The sequence below is a fragment of the Ambystoma mexicanum genome, chromosome 2p (assembly GCF_040938575.1).
Source record: "Ambystoma mexicanum isolate Mex_15411 chromosome 2p, UKY_AmexF1_1, whole genome shotgun sequence".
Classification (NCBI taxonomy): Eukaryota; Metazoa; Chordata; class Amphibia; order Caudata; family Ambystomatidae; genus Ambystoma; species Ambystoma mexicanum.
The window spans coordinates 42,100,836-42,115,122 of NC_090923.1; the positions used below are offsets into that span (position 1 = coordinate 42,100,836).

Here is a 14,287-nt window from a genome sequence, read left to right on the forward strand (position 1 = left end):
TTTTATGTTTGCTGCTACCTATTCTATCTAGTTGCTGCCAGCGGCTGTCATTCGCTGCTTTTCTGGTCGGGATTCTGCTTAGTTGGGCCTGAATGACTGACGGCAGACAAGGGCACCATCTAGGCCCAATGTCCAGGGCATACCCATTCTGCTGTTGGAACAGGTTGACATTTGAGTTTCTATCAAAGCTTTAAAGATTATATTGGTATGTTGTCCTAGGATTATGTATTATAGCTCCTTGTGTGCCTTATCAATGTCTTGCACTTTTATTCCCTTATGCCAAATCCTAATCCCTGCTCCCTTAGTCTCTTCCAGACAGCGCAAGACCATTTCTGACAATATGTAGGCACCACAAAGCCTGGCTCTGGCTGTCAACTGTAAGTGGGAGAGAAGATGTGTAGCCTCTTGAGAAATGAGGCTACTGGAGCCTCTGCTGGTATTATTGGCAGTACGGAAGTGGATAAGTAGGTCAAGTGACAGGTTGATCAATAATGAGACACACAAGACCTTTCACCGAGTAATTTGTTTTATAAATCTGCACTTAGGTAAGCACTGCAGACAGGCACTGAAAGGAACTGCGAATGGAACCGGCTGCTGCTGCACACACCGGTCTGACAATTGTTATGGTGGTTCAAATGTGCTCCTCATCACCTTGGGTACAGAGAAAGGCATCATTTCTGTGGTGCTTCACTGTGCTAAATATTTCATATTCTAATTGTCAAGATATTAAATAAATGGGTTTACACCGATACTGCAGAATGCATGTGTCACCTGTAACAAGGCTAGAAGCAGAGAATTCTGAGTGTTTACTTCCAGTGAAAAGAAAAATCATCAAAACATTTGCAGTGGGTTTTTTGATTTATACCTTTGTAAGAATAGAAATAAAGTTGTCTTCTGCACACTGTTGCATTGCATCAATACAAGTGTCAGGATTCTTCCTTGCTGGCAAGCAACAAAGAAAATTGGAACAAATGCTTAGACTCCTTCAAAATCCTGCTTTCAGAAAATCCAGGACTTAAAGCACAAACATGCTATTAGTAAGAGAATCCAGAAGCAGCTAGCCATCATACGTACTCGGTAGAATCCGCAACCTTAAAAACGAGGGCACCAAATAGGAATTCACAGTAAATCCAGAGCCTTCAACATAGGCACACCACCAAACATGCTCTAGAAATCCAGAGCCATCAACACAGGCACTTCACCATGCATGCTCAGGAAATCCAGAGCATTCAACATTGGCACACTACCATACATGCTCAGGAAATCCAGAGCCTTCAAAACGGGCACTTCACCATGCATGCTCAGGAAATCCAGAGCATTCCACATAGGTGCACCACCATGGATCTCCTGGAATGTGTTACCGTTTCAAATTCCCAGAGTATGTTTAGGAGGCACAGCACCATACATACACAGGGAATACAGAAAACTCAACACAGGCATGTCACTGGAGCAGTCTAACTAATTGAATATCAAACCCTCACCTTATTGAGATTTCAGTGCGGTTCAAGAACACCAATAAGTTAATCTGTGGAGCAAATCTGTTGAAAAAGGCAAATACGCCTGACTTTAAAATGGGGGATTTAAAGTCTCGATCACCACCAGGCCAGCAATAATTAGAGAGAATCCCAGAATGTGAGTAAATAAGCACCAATCAGCTAATGAACCTACAATGGAGAAATCTTAGAGAAAAACAGGGAAGAGACAATCACAAAACAACAGAGGTAAAGTTGCTAGAGAAGCACCAATCAAGGGCATTATTCATTAATCAGTCGAATCATAAACACTATAAAATCCCAGAGTTTTCTGCAGGAAGTAGTGGTCTGACCGGGAAGCAGCAGGAAGCCACAAGATGCCAGGCCCTAGATATAGAGCTGAGAGTTTGCTGGGGGAAATATCTCAGAATTTACAGAGGTCCGAACCAGAGGAGGAGAGAGAATCCTAAAAGCCCACTGAGGACTGAATCTCAAATGCTGGCTGAAGTCAGACAGAGAAAATGAAGGAAACCTTGGTCCATGAGGGTAACCCCTGTGGCTGGTGGGCAGAAATATAACAGCCTGGCAAAAACCGAAACAAGGGGGAAGAAATGCTTGTGGCTAGGAGTGGGTCAAACGGATTCATCTTCAGCCCAATTAGGCCGACCTTCTACTAGAGTGAAGATATCTATGCCATAGCCGTACCCCTAAGCAAGGAGGGAGAAATACTTGCTGTAAGGGACTGCCAAGGAGAAAGCTGGGCGCTATGACCTGGGCTGCAAAGTGAAGAAGCAAATTGAGTGTTATATCTGAGATGGTGCAGTACAGATGCAAGCTGGGTGCTGTAGTATCCCGGGATTGTGCAGTACAGATGCAAACTGGGGGCTATATTTCTGACACTGTGTATTAAAATAGCAAATCCAGAAAGACCATTCCTCTCTTAGATAGGTCCTTGCAACAATTGGCGTGCACTCATCCTGACACTTTTAGCGGCTAATCCTCTTGTCTTTTCATTGGAGCCTTAGACCCTGAATACATTTCCTCTGTCCATCCAATCACTCGTGAATAAAGGGGCTGTACTACGTGTGATGAGTCAGGAATGACACATGGTGGAGGCGTGAAGCGGACACAAGGTTGTTATTCTCAAAATCATTTTATTAAACAAAACTGGGTTGAAAAAATGTCTCTCTAGCCCTATTCTGCAGAGGAAGTTCCCTACCTAAAAACTAAAACTAAGGATCGGTTTAGGTCAAGTAGTAACTTAAAAGCTGTCCTTGTGTCCAAACATTCGAAGCTGACCCTCACACTAGAAACAAAACAATGAAGGGTGCACGGCAATGTTTTTGCCTCAATATTAGTAAAAAGTGTTAGATGCTATATGATGACAGCAGCTGGAACATTGGTGAATTAGCCAAGCATAGGATGGTAGTGGTTGCTCAATGTCTGCAAATGCCTATACAAAAGCCAAAACGGTTGTCTTTGTCAATTATTTTTTTGATACATGCCCCACTAATCATTTACATTACTTTTAAATGGTTCATTTGCGTTAATAAAATAAGTCTGAAACCACTCAATACTTTATTGTACTGATGGACCTTACCCATTGCCAGGAGCAGACTGGCATCTTTCACAGCTTTCATCACCAGCTTGAAATGTCTGTAGAGGGGATAACACAAAGTTCTTCTTCCAAAGGACACCAGGACACCATAGACAGAATTGTAACTCTAAAAATCAAAGGAAAAATACCATTAGCACAAAACAAGTCATGAAAACATACATTTCCAAAATGAAATGTTCATATCTACCGAGCATACCTCCGATTTTGCCCTAAAGAGGATTATGCTGAATTTGGTGCCTGCAAAAAGCAGTAACCTTGACAATGGCATTTCATATTTATTTATTTATTTGCATTTGTAGAGCGCACTTGCTGCCCCTGGGCATCGAGGCGCGGTTACAGGATTATGTAGGAACTTTTGATTAGGGTTACAGGCGACCAGAAGTCTCTTGGTTACAGAACTTCGGCATTTCCTAGCCACTCAGAAGTTGAACGGATGACATTCTTATACAGGGGTAGCTCCTCTCCCCACTAGGAGTACCTTCTAGACCGCCTGATAAGAAATCCCAGAACCCAAGCTCCCCCGGCTAGATTTTGGATCCGCTTTATACTCAGTGGACTGGACACTTGACCTGATTTGGCTTTAGGAATCCTCACTCCCAATTGAATGTAATATGAAGCACCACTTCTAGGTCTTGGGTTCTTTCAGAAGTCTTTTAGCAAGGTCGTGAATTTGTCATATTAATAAATAGCGCAGCCTCCTCATCAAGACATGGGCCCCCATTGCATTTTTGGAAGACTGCCACTCACGTCCTGCTTCTTAGACAGGAGCCCACACTTCTCCTATGGAAGAAAGATCTGCTTGGGAGAGGGAAGACAGTGTCCAGGTAGCCCACATTTGAACTGCGCAGCAGACAGAATGCCTACTGATGCTGTGATATAGCCCACCTGCCCATCCCCACAAAGCATAAGGGCTACCCCTGCCAAAAAATGTGACCTCAGAGAGAGGAATCTGCCAGAAGCCTAGAAGAGGCCATGAATAGCCACTGCAAAGGGTTCTGGGGCAGTCAACTCAAGCAACACACCAAACTAGAAGGTTGAAACACACTGGGCAGTGGCCAAAACACGAACCACAGGCAAATGTCCACCAAATATAGAAGACTGAGTGACCACAAACTGGAAATAGAGGCTGGCCAACATGATCCAGTCAGAAACCCAGAGAGGCCAGAACCTGTCCATATTCTGGCATGTGCAAAGTGCGGATTGAGAGGCACTCTCTCATCCCCAGTTCTAAAGGCCAAATTCATTCAAGACACTAATTTCCCTAGTTTTTGCAATAAAAAGGAAAACGAGGGACAAACCGTTCTGCCTCACTGTTTGTGGAAGCAGCAGAACGTGTGGGGAAGGGAGGCACCTCCAGACAAGTCAAGACGCGTAGATATGCATGTAATGTGCCACGACAATAGCTGGCCGACTGGTCCTACCAATGAAGCATTTTGTATTTTATGTACGATCCCCTTTCGGATTTGAAGCAATCAGCCATCAAAAGCATCTGGTCGCTGGACATAAGCGGGCACGGGGGCAGGGGGCGAATGAGAAGCAGTGATACATAAGGGACTGGCTTCTGATGAGGTGTGAACAATCCACAGCATCTTAAGATAAACCCCCTGTTGGACAAGACACCAGTGAAGACTCTTCAGCAAGGGTAGGGTATGTTGAAATGTGCAGACTGCAGTGAGAAGCCATGCAGACACAAATTAACAACAACTTTACACACATAAAAATTGCAGGGAGATCGCAAGTGTGTACAACACTGATCACAGATACCCCCTCCAAGCTGCCCATTTGGCTCGGACAGCAACTACAGTCGCTTAAATAAGGGTAGGGGCCCGGGAGATCAGTCACAGAGCTGCAGAGCATGGAAACATTCAATCACTGTTGGTTCATTTTAATACCAAGGTATCGGTGCACACCTGTGCAGACTTGATCTACCTTTTGCTGAACACCTTTACATTGTTCTTCATCCAAACTATAGGTTATTTTTTCAGCAGAACGAGGGACGTTTATTTGTGGAACCCAATGTCAATGTAGCTTTAAATACTGAAAATATACACATTTATATATTGTTTGTTCTCTCCTGAAACTGCTTGTCCACCGTGTTTTTCTGGCAAAATAAAGGATGTGTGATGGAGATCCTTTTTTGCATCTGGTGCATTTTTACTTGGGAGAAGAGTGCCGCCTAAAAAAGCTTTGATTAGCTTTTTCCCGTTTTTCTTTTTTCGATATATATATATATATATATATATATATATATGACAATGTATTACTTACCGGAAAAGCATTTCTGATGGTTGTATCTGCTAGATTCACATGCTGTGCATAGGTCCGACATCCAGTAGTCACTGCGGAGTATTACATTTTGTTTTTCGTAGTCGAAAAGGGGACTTCGACAAGGCGTGTCTGTAACACTATCCCTATAGTGACGTGCGTTGGACCCACAATCCCTCACGCGTCGAGGTCCCTCTGTTTGTATTTTTTCTGCCCTAAGGGAGCCTTCTATACGTGAGTGAGTACAGAAAAGAGAGAGATGTAGAAAGATGTCTATGTTCCCTCCATCCGAGCGGGGAGGAAGGGTGGGCGCATGTGAATCTAAGCAGATACAACCATCAGAAATGCTTTTACGGTAAGTAATGCATTGTCTTCTGATGTTTGTTAATCTTCTTAGAATCACATGCTGTGCATAGACTAGCGAGCAGTACCCGGAGTTGGCGGTGGGTTATGAGAAGGAACAGTAGAGAAAAGATGTCTTAATACTGCCTGTCCCACCTGGGAGTCAGATCTAGAATGTGCGTCTAAACAGTAGTGTTTTGTAAAGGTGTGCACAGAACTCCAGGTTGCCGCCTTGCAGATGGACTCAAGGGGAACATTTGCAATGAAAGCTATGGATGCCCCCGTGCCTCGAGTAGAATGTGCTCTTGGCTTGAAGGGTAGTTCTCTCTTAGCAAGATTGTAACAGAGAGTGATGCATTGAACAATCCATCTAGATATAGTGGACTTTGAAACTGCATCTCCTTCTCTTCCTGCTGCCACCGAGACGAAGAACTGATTAGTCTTTCTCAGTGGTCTGGTTCTTTCCATGTAAAACATGACAGCTCTGCGCACATCGAGTGTATGCAGGCTTTTTTCTCCCAGATTTGAAGGGTTTTGAAAGAACGTTGGTAGTTCTATTGACTGGTTCACATGGAATTTCGAGATGAATTTCGGTGCAAACCTTGGGTGTGTGCGTAGAACCACCTTGTCTTTGTGAACTGTTACGAAGGGGTCTAGAACTGAAAGAGCCTGTAGTTCACTTACTCTCCTAATGGAGGTGTTAGCTATTAGGAAAGCAGTCTTAAGAGTGAGGTGCTTAAGAGTTGCCTTGTGCATGGGTTCAAAGGGCGAGCCCATGAGTCTGGTGAGTACCACATTTAGGTCCCATCCGGGAGCTGTGTTAGCTATCGGAGGGTGTATTCTCTTTACCCCCTCCATGAAGGCTTTGATAACTGGGATTTTCTACCACAACACTAAGTTGGGAAGTGGTGTATGCAGAAAGTGCCGCTAGGTGGACTTTAATGGAATTGAACACTAGACCTGTGTCCAGTAAATGGGTCAGGTACAGGACAATGTGCGTGGGGGAGCAGTCAACTGGGTCGATGCTTCTTCCTCTACACACAAATCTTTTCCATTTGCTAGAATAGCAGTGACGAGTGTTAGGCTTTCTAGCCTCCCTGAGGATGTCCATGCATCTCTGCGGGAGTTCTAGATGTCCAAATTCTATGATCTCAGGAGCCAGGCTGCTAAGTTCATGGTCTGAGGGCATGGATGCAGTGTCCTGCCCTTGTCCTGTGACAGCATGTTGTGTGGGCAGGGAAGTTTCACTGGGGGAGATAGGGACATCTCCATCAAGTGTGGGCTGCCGGGCCCACATCAGGGCCCCTAGTATCATGGTAACTTGTTCCTGGTGCATCTTGTGCACGATCTTGTTGAGAAGGGGAGTCGGGGGGAAAAGCTTAAACAAATCTCCCTGACCATGGAATCGACAGAACGTTCCCCTTGGACTAGTTCTGGGGGTATGTGGAGGCGTAACTTTGGCATTGTGAGTTCTGCAGAGTTGCGAACAGGTCTATTTCTGGGAATCCCCATTGTGTGAAGACGTCGAAAACGATGCCTTCTTGCAACTGCCATTCGTACTCTGAGGGCAGAGGGAAGTCTCTGCTGAGCTCGTCTGCTAGCAGATTGAGTTCCCCTGGTACATGTCGTGACAGTAGGAACATGTGTCTGAGAGCCCACTTCCATATATTCTGGGACAGCTTGGACAGTCCTGGAGAGTGGGTGCCCCCCGCTTGTTGATGTAGTACATGGCTGTGGTGCTGTCCGTAAGGGCCATCACTGTCTTCCCTTGTAGGTGTTCTTGAAAGGCTTTTAGTGCTTTGAACACCGCCAGTAGCTCCAGTAGGTTTATGTGCTTGGATGCTACGCTCGGAGTTCACACTCCGTGAGCAGTCTGATGGGATAGGTGAGCCCCCCATCCTGTGAGGGATGCGTCTGTGGTTAGAGTGGCTTCCACTGCGGGGGTGGCGAAGGGTTTCCCTATTATCAGGTTTTCCTTTGTCCACCACCGTAGCGAGAGAACCAAGGCCTGCGAGACCACCACTAGTTCGTCCCATTGTCCGCTGGCCTGACACCACTGGCTGTCGAGCCACTCTTGCATTGGGCGTATGCGCAGGCGCGCGTGAGGTACCAAATAAATACACAACGCCATAATTCCTAGCAAGCGCATTGCTTTGCGCACCGTCACCTCTCGACCTGCCACATATTGGGGGATCTGAAACAGCATGTTTTGGACCCTCTCGATGGAGGGGAAGACGAGGCCGTCCTTTGTTTGAATTAGAGCCCCTAGGAATTGTTTGACTTGGCTGGGGTCTAAGCTGGACTTCTTCTCGTTGATGGAGAAGCCCAGTTGGAACAAAAGGTCTACAGTCTTTTGGGTGTTTGAGAAGCATGTCTCGTAAGAATCCCCTGTTATGAGCCAGTCGTCGAGGTAAGGGTATACTGGGATGGATAACCTGCGCAGGTGGGCCGCTGCCACTGCCAGTACTTTCATGAATACCTTTGGTGCAGATGCTATGCCGAAGGGTAGCACTTTGAACTGGTAGTGTTTGCCCTCTATCATGAACCTGAGGTATTTTCTGTGTGCTGGCAACATTAAAATATGAAAGTATGCATCTTTCATGTCCAGTGTTGTCATGTAATCTCCCTGCGATAGCAGTGGGATCACTTCCTGTAAGGTCACCATACGAAACTTTTGGGGTTCGACAAACTTGTTCGCTGGGCGCAGATCTAATACAGGGCGCATGGTTAGATCCTTTTTGGGTACAAGGAAGTACACTGAATAAATACCTTCCGTTACCTGAGATAGAGGCATGACCTCTATAGCTCCTTTTTCCAGTAGCTGATCCACTTCTTGGAGAAGGATGGCGAGGTGTTCTGGTGTCATGCGTCGTCCCCTCGGGGGTCTGTATGTTGGGGAACTGTTGAACTCTATACAGTAGCCGCGGGCTACGGTGGATAGTACCCAGCGGTCTCATGTTATTCCCTCCCATGCTGGAAGAAAGGATGTTAACCGGCCCCCGCCCGGCGATGCATGGGAGGGGACCCGAATCTTCGCGTCACTTGGTGTTGTTGGTGGCTTGGGAGCCTCTAGGGGTGGAACCCCAGCCTCTCCCTTGCCACGCGTTGGCCTCTCTGATTGTACTGGCCACTATTACCTTGGTAGTTGTTGGCAGAATACTGTTGTTGCTGGTTTTGTTGCTGGCGTTGGCCACGAAAATAGCACTTGTTACCAAATCACCGCCTGTTAGGGGGCTTTGAGATTTGGTCCAAGGTCTTTATGGTGTCAAATTCTTTTTTCGCATTCTCCAGAGCGTCGTCAACTTCCTTACCAAAGAGGTTAGACTCTTCAATGGGCTTATTAATGAGGGACGCTTGCGTTTCTGCCTTAAACCCGGAATTGCGAAGCCAGATGTGACGCTTCAGCAAAATTCCCTGTACCAAAGTACGGCCAGCCGTCTCTGCTGCATCGAGTGTATCCTTAATGATGCTTTGGTTGACCAGAGAGCCTTCATTAATTGAAGCCAATAATCGAGTTATTAGGGGTTCAGGGGCCTCTTCGATGTCCTGCTTAAGCTTTCCCCATTGAGCATCTGCGTAGCTTGCCAATAATGTATTATTATTGGCAATTCTGGTTGAGAATGCTGCAGAGGTGGTGATTCTCTTGGCCAGGGCATAAAGCTTCTTCCCCTCTTTATCTGGGGGTGCCTCGCTGGTAGACAGTGGGACCCAAGCCCTCTTTCTAGTGTTGGTCACCACTAAGGAGTCCGGGATTGAATGACCCCTAATATATAGTGGGTCTGACTGAGAGGGTGAGAACAATTTCTCAATTCTCGGATTGACCCCTCTCACCAGTGCCGGAGTGGACAGTGAGGTGGTAATACGTCTTTTAACTGAGGCGAGGATGGGAATTGTTTGGCTAGTGGGAGGTTTTTCCTTGATAATCCTTTCCACGAAGTCAGTATCTGGGGTGACCTCCTCAGTTTCGAGTTCGAAATGTGCTGCTGCCTTCTTCAGTAGCGCATTGAAGGTGGGCTGATCATCAACAGGCGAAGAGTTCCTGACTGGTGTAGTTTCAGTAGACCGGATGACTATACTGCTACTGTCTGTGTCTGTAGACCTAGCTGGTGACTGCCAGGGATTTGGGTCACCCTAGCCTGTGTCCTCCTCGTACCCCTCCTCACCTATGTTAGTGTCCTCATGAAACCCTTCTTCTTCTTGTTGGTCTTCATCATTAATGAACTCATCTTCCTGCTGGAAGTGAGTGTCCTCCTCAGTGAGGTCGTAAGAGTCCATGTCTTCGTGTATGGGGTTACAGAACCTTGGGTATTTAACCATTGGACTCTCCAGGGGTGCCTCCCTTGGTCTCTTGGGTGACCTATTTTCTGGGATGGCCATGAACCTGTCTATTTTATCCATACAGGACTGGAACTTCTCTAAGGGCCACTGAGGTAGGCCAGAGCGGTCTGGGAATGAAAAAGGATTTTCTTCTCCCTGTAGTTGCCTGGTTCTGTCCCATAACATCGAAGAAAGCGAACCATCGCCTTCTGAGAAGCCTTCTGGCAGGCTTGGGCTTTCCGTCGACGGCGGGAGCTGTCCTGACCTGGTTTCCTGCGCCTTCAGCGTTTCTTTGGCCTTGTGCGCGGTTTTTGGTGTATCGCTTGCCGTCCGTCTCTGGGCGTCTTTAGTGGATATACGCGCGAGGATTTCGGCGATCATTCTCTCTGCCGAGGGATCGGTCACCGTCGCGCTAGGTAACGTCGAGTCCTTACTGGTAACGTGAGCACTCTTACGAGGCGCGTCGCAGGAGGATTTGGTGTTAGCGCCCTTATCTTTAGAATGCCTGGACGCCTGTCGCGGAAGCGGTGGCGGGGAGGGCTGACGACCCTTACGGTCAGCGGAAGACGCCGGTGGACCCGACGCCCCCGTTGGCGCTATGGCTGCCTTCGTCTTTGATGAATGCGTGCCGGGGGGTATGTGTTTTTGTGCTTTTTTTGTGTGCGTCCTTGTCGCCGGGGTGATCATCCCCATAAGCTGGGCGTGAGCCGGGCTTGTCGGGGCCGGGGACGGACGACGAGGAGCGTGAACGCTCCTTTGAGAGGTCTACAACCTCCGTTACGCGGGCCGTGTAATCACTGTCCTCATCACATTCAGAGGCGGCGGCAGCGGGCGAGGAGTCAGGCCTAGACATGGCGTAGGCCGCCCACCTTTTGACCTTGTGGTCCTTTTAACGTTTTGGGCTTCAGTAACTTACAGGCCGCACAGCCGTCCTCCTTGTGATCGATGGGCAAGCAACGGTTGCACCGTTTGTGCTCGTCTTTCCAGGTATATTTGCCCTTGCAAAGCAGGCAAAACCTAAAGGGCGTCCTCTCCATAGCTGAGGGCCAGAAATGTGATTACGACCTCGGAAGAGAGGGAGGGGAAAGAGAAAGGCATTCTCAAAGAGAAAAGAAAGACCACACAACCCCACTCTCCCTACTGTGTAAGGCCAGCGAGGCCAGGCCACGTGTTCGGCAGCGCCGAAGGATCTCCTCCGCTCGTCCTTCCGTCGAAGATCTTGCTCTGCGGAGAAACAGCTCTGCGTCGAGGGAGGGATCTATGTTATTAATATTAATAATAAACGACCAAAGGTCGAAGGAATGATTTGGCAATGTCTCTCGAGGAGCTCCGCATAAAGGCGACCAGTAACTGGTCGGAAAAAAACAATCTGAGGGACCTCGACGCGTGAGGGATTGTGAGTACAACGCACGTCACTATAGGGATAGTGTTACAGACACGCCTTGTCAACGTCCCCTTTTCGACTACGAAAAACAAAATGCAATACTCCGCAGTGACCAGTGGATGTCGGACCTATGCACAGCATGTGATTCTAAGCAGATTAACAATCAGAAATATATATATGGAAATCATGGTTCCAATTTTTTTATTGAATATTTGAACAAAGTTGCTTGATAGTGCACAAATGCTATCCAGAAAAACATTGTCCTGAATAGCTTAAGTGCCAACGTGAGACTGGTGTTGAGATGGATTTCAGAAGTCAGCCGGGAAGGGGCATTGGGGTAAGACTTGAGGGGGTGTAAAGGCATCATGAAGACAGACACAGACAACAGATTCACATTTCTAAAATAGAGCTTTTATTTTATCAAATGTCAGGATGGAGTAAAGCCTAACTTTCCCTATGCTAAGGTGGGATTTCCCTACCCAAACAAACTAAGGATAGTCTGTGTCATAAAGTTCAACTTAAAAGTCTGTCTGAAAGCAATGTGTAGGGATGTCAGCAACCAAAGAACCAGCGTTCAAAGTAAAGTTATCAGACTCTTCAAGCTTGTGGTAGGTTTCCAGCAGCTTCTTCCTTAGGCTCAAAACAGTTCCACACAAAGATGTTGGAGCTCCCTTCTGCAAGTTCAACAAAGTTCCAAACAACCTCAGGGTTCCCTTCCCAAAGTTCAACACAATTCACAACTAACTCAACCTTGTTAGCTTTTAGTACGAATGGTACTCCTTAGGAGGAAGCCTGTCTCTCTAGCCCTATTCTGCTGAGGAAGTTCCCTACCTAAAAATTAAAACTAAGGATCGTTCTGGGTCAAGTAGGCAGTAACTTAAAAGATGTCCTTGTGTCCAAACATTCTAAGCTGATCCTCACACTAGAAACAAAACAAGAAAGGGTGCAAGGAAGCGTCTTTGGCTTGATATTAGTAAAAAGTGTTAGATGCCATAAGATCACAGCAGCTGGAACATTGGTGAATTCAGCAAGCATAGGATGGTAGTGGTAGCTGAATGTCTGCAAATACCTATACAAAAGCCAAAACGGTTGGCTTTGTCAATTATCTATTGATACATGCCACACTTCCTCACCATTCACTTGAATCTTCTTTCTCTTTTAGTCACTACCAGACTGATGAACCAAAACAAAACAACTTCAATCTCCTTGGTTTTTCTTGACTCACTCCAAGTAGGGGTCACTCGGTCTAGGCGCAGTTGTCGGACCACACGGTCCACCCATCACATGTCACGCAACCAATAACCCATGGCACTTTATATTGTTCATTGGTTCTCCTTGGACTACTTTGCCACCATATGTTTATTTTCTGCACTTTTGACACCATTCCATTTGCACTTTGGTTTTTTCTTGGCAGTCTCTTGCCTCTGCCAACACGTGCCTTTCACACAAATCCCTTCACTTTACTCTTTATCATCACGTTGCTTTCACACTGCCCAGTAGTGCTTCTTATTTGCCTTTCACAGCTTCGCCAATTCTCATTACTGGTTTTCACTTGGCTTTTCATCCTCATAATGTTCATAAAGGCTTTTTCCTTAATTCCATTCTGATCGTGAATAGACATCACTTTCTCTCCATTCGTTTGATATTTTCCTTTCACTTGTACATTACTTTTCCTTAGTTCCGTATTAAATACTTGGTAATTCTCTTGACACGTAATGTCCTTCAGGGCCTCCAGACCCATTCATTATAGGCATTTTCTTTGGCCCAGATTAAGCCCCTGGAGCGCCCCGATACGAGTGCTATCTCCTCGTCAATCAAGGTATGCGGAAGCTCCTATGGGTGATTGCGCGACCCTCTTCTGCTTCCACTCGCTCCACCGTCTCGCATTGGGCACGTCGGAGAGCCACTCTCACCTCTTCCTGATGTATGTGAAGCCTCCTGCATTGAAGTGGAAGTACCCGTGTCCCCCAGCTCCAGTTGGGGAGACACAGCTCGAAGCGCACCAGGACTCTCCAACCTCAGCGTCCTTCCCGCTGTCCTGCAGCAACCGGCGTCCTTTTCACTAGCTTCTCCTCTCCAGCACGTTCCACGGAACCGTGGCTTAACATGTGGTTCAGGGGGAAAGTGTGCATTCCTCCGAGTTGCCTCTTCCTCGTCCCAGTCTTAAAGGAGCCTAAACGGGATATATGTGAAATGTGTACCAGAGCGGGAAGAGTGGTAATAACCTATGAAGGTTGTGGAAGGGTAGGATGTATTTTTTTCAATTTCTTGATCTACCCGTAGGAGGTGGATGTAGGTCTGTTCCGCCCATGGGAGAAGATGTTGTTCCCCGTCTTGTTCTTTTTCCTGATCCTTTATAGGGATGCATTACTTGAGGTTTGCTTGGCAAAGAAGGAAGGGAGGGTTTTCACAATACCATATAAAGACCTCATGGACTGAGGGTTAATCGTGGAATGGAAATGGGGTATACTGTGTCTCACCTAAAGACATCCTCCTTCCATTCCCCAAGGCCCCTCTACCCAGGTGATCCTCCATTGCATATCCACCCCCAGGGCCAGGATCCAATAGATATGGCCTTTCCCTGGCCACCTGGAGGATTCCAGTGAAAAAGTGAGGATGCCGTGTAAGGAAGGCATGGTATCAACAGTAAGACAGACAACTAACCACATTTCAAAGGTGTTTATTGAACTTTGTAGAAAAAAAAAAACTATATAAGATTTGGACAACGCCCATCTAATCCTAAATCTAAAGATAGGAGCAAGCTACGACCATGAAATAATAACAACGCAGTCCTAGTGATGTCCTGTCAAAATAAAAGGGCCTATACTAAAAAAAATAAAAGAAAATTATTGCCAATCTTTACTTCTAATTACAGATAGTGTGGGAAAC

At 46.6% G+C, this 14,287-nt stretch overlaps 1 protein-coding gene across 5 annotated transcripts in view; it reads right to left on the reverse strand.

Moving 5' to 3' along the window:
* The window catches only part of SHQ1 (SHQ1, H/ACA ribonucleoprotein assembly factor), a 671,809-nt gene that overhangs the window by 158,562 nt on the left and 498,960 nt on the right, over window positions 1–14,287 (reverse strand). For all 5 annotated transcript variants that reach the window (XM_069643203.1, XM_069643202.1, XM_069643204.1 and 2 more), the window contains one exon: window positions 3,073–3,196. In XM_069643203.1, coding sequence (XP_069499304.1) covers window positions 3,073–3,196 — 124 coding nt within the window. The remainder of the gene's footprint in view (window positions 1–3,072; window positions 3,197–14,287) is intronic.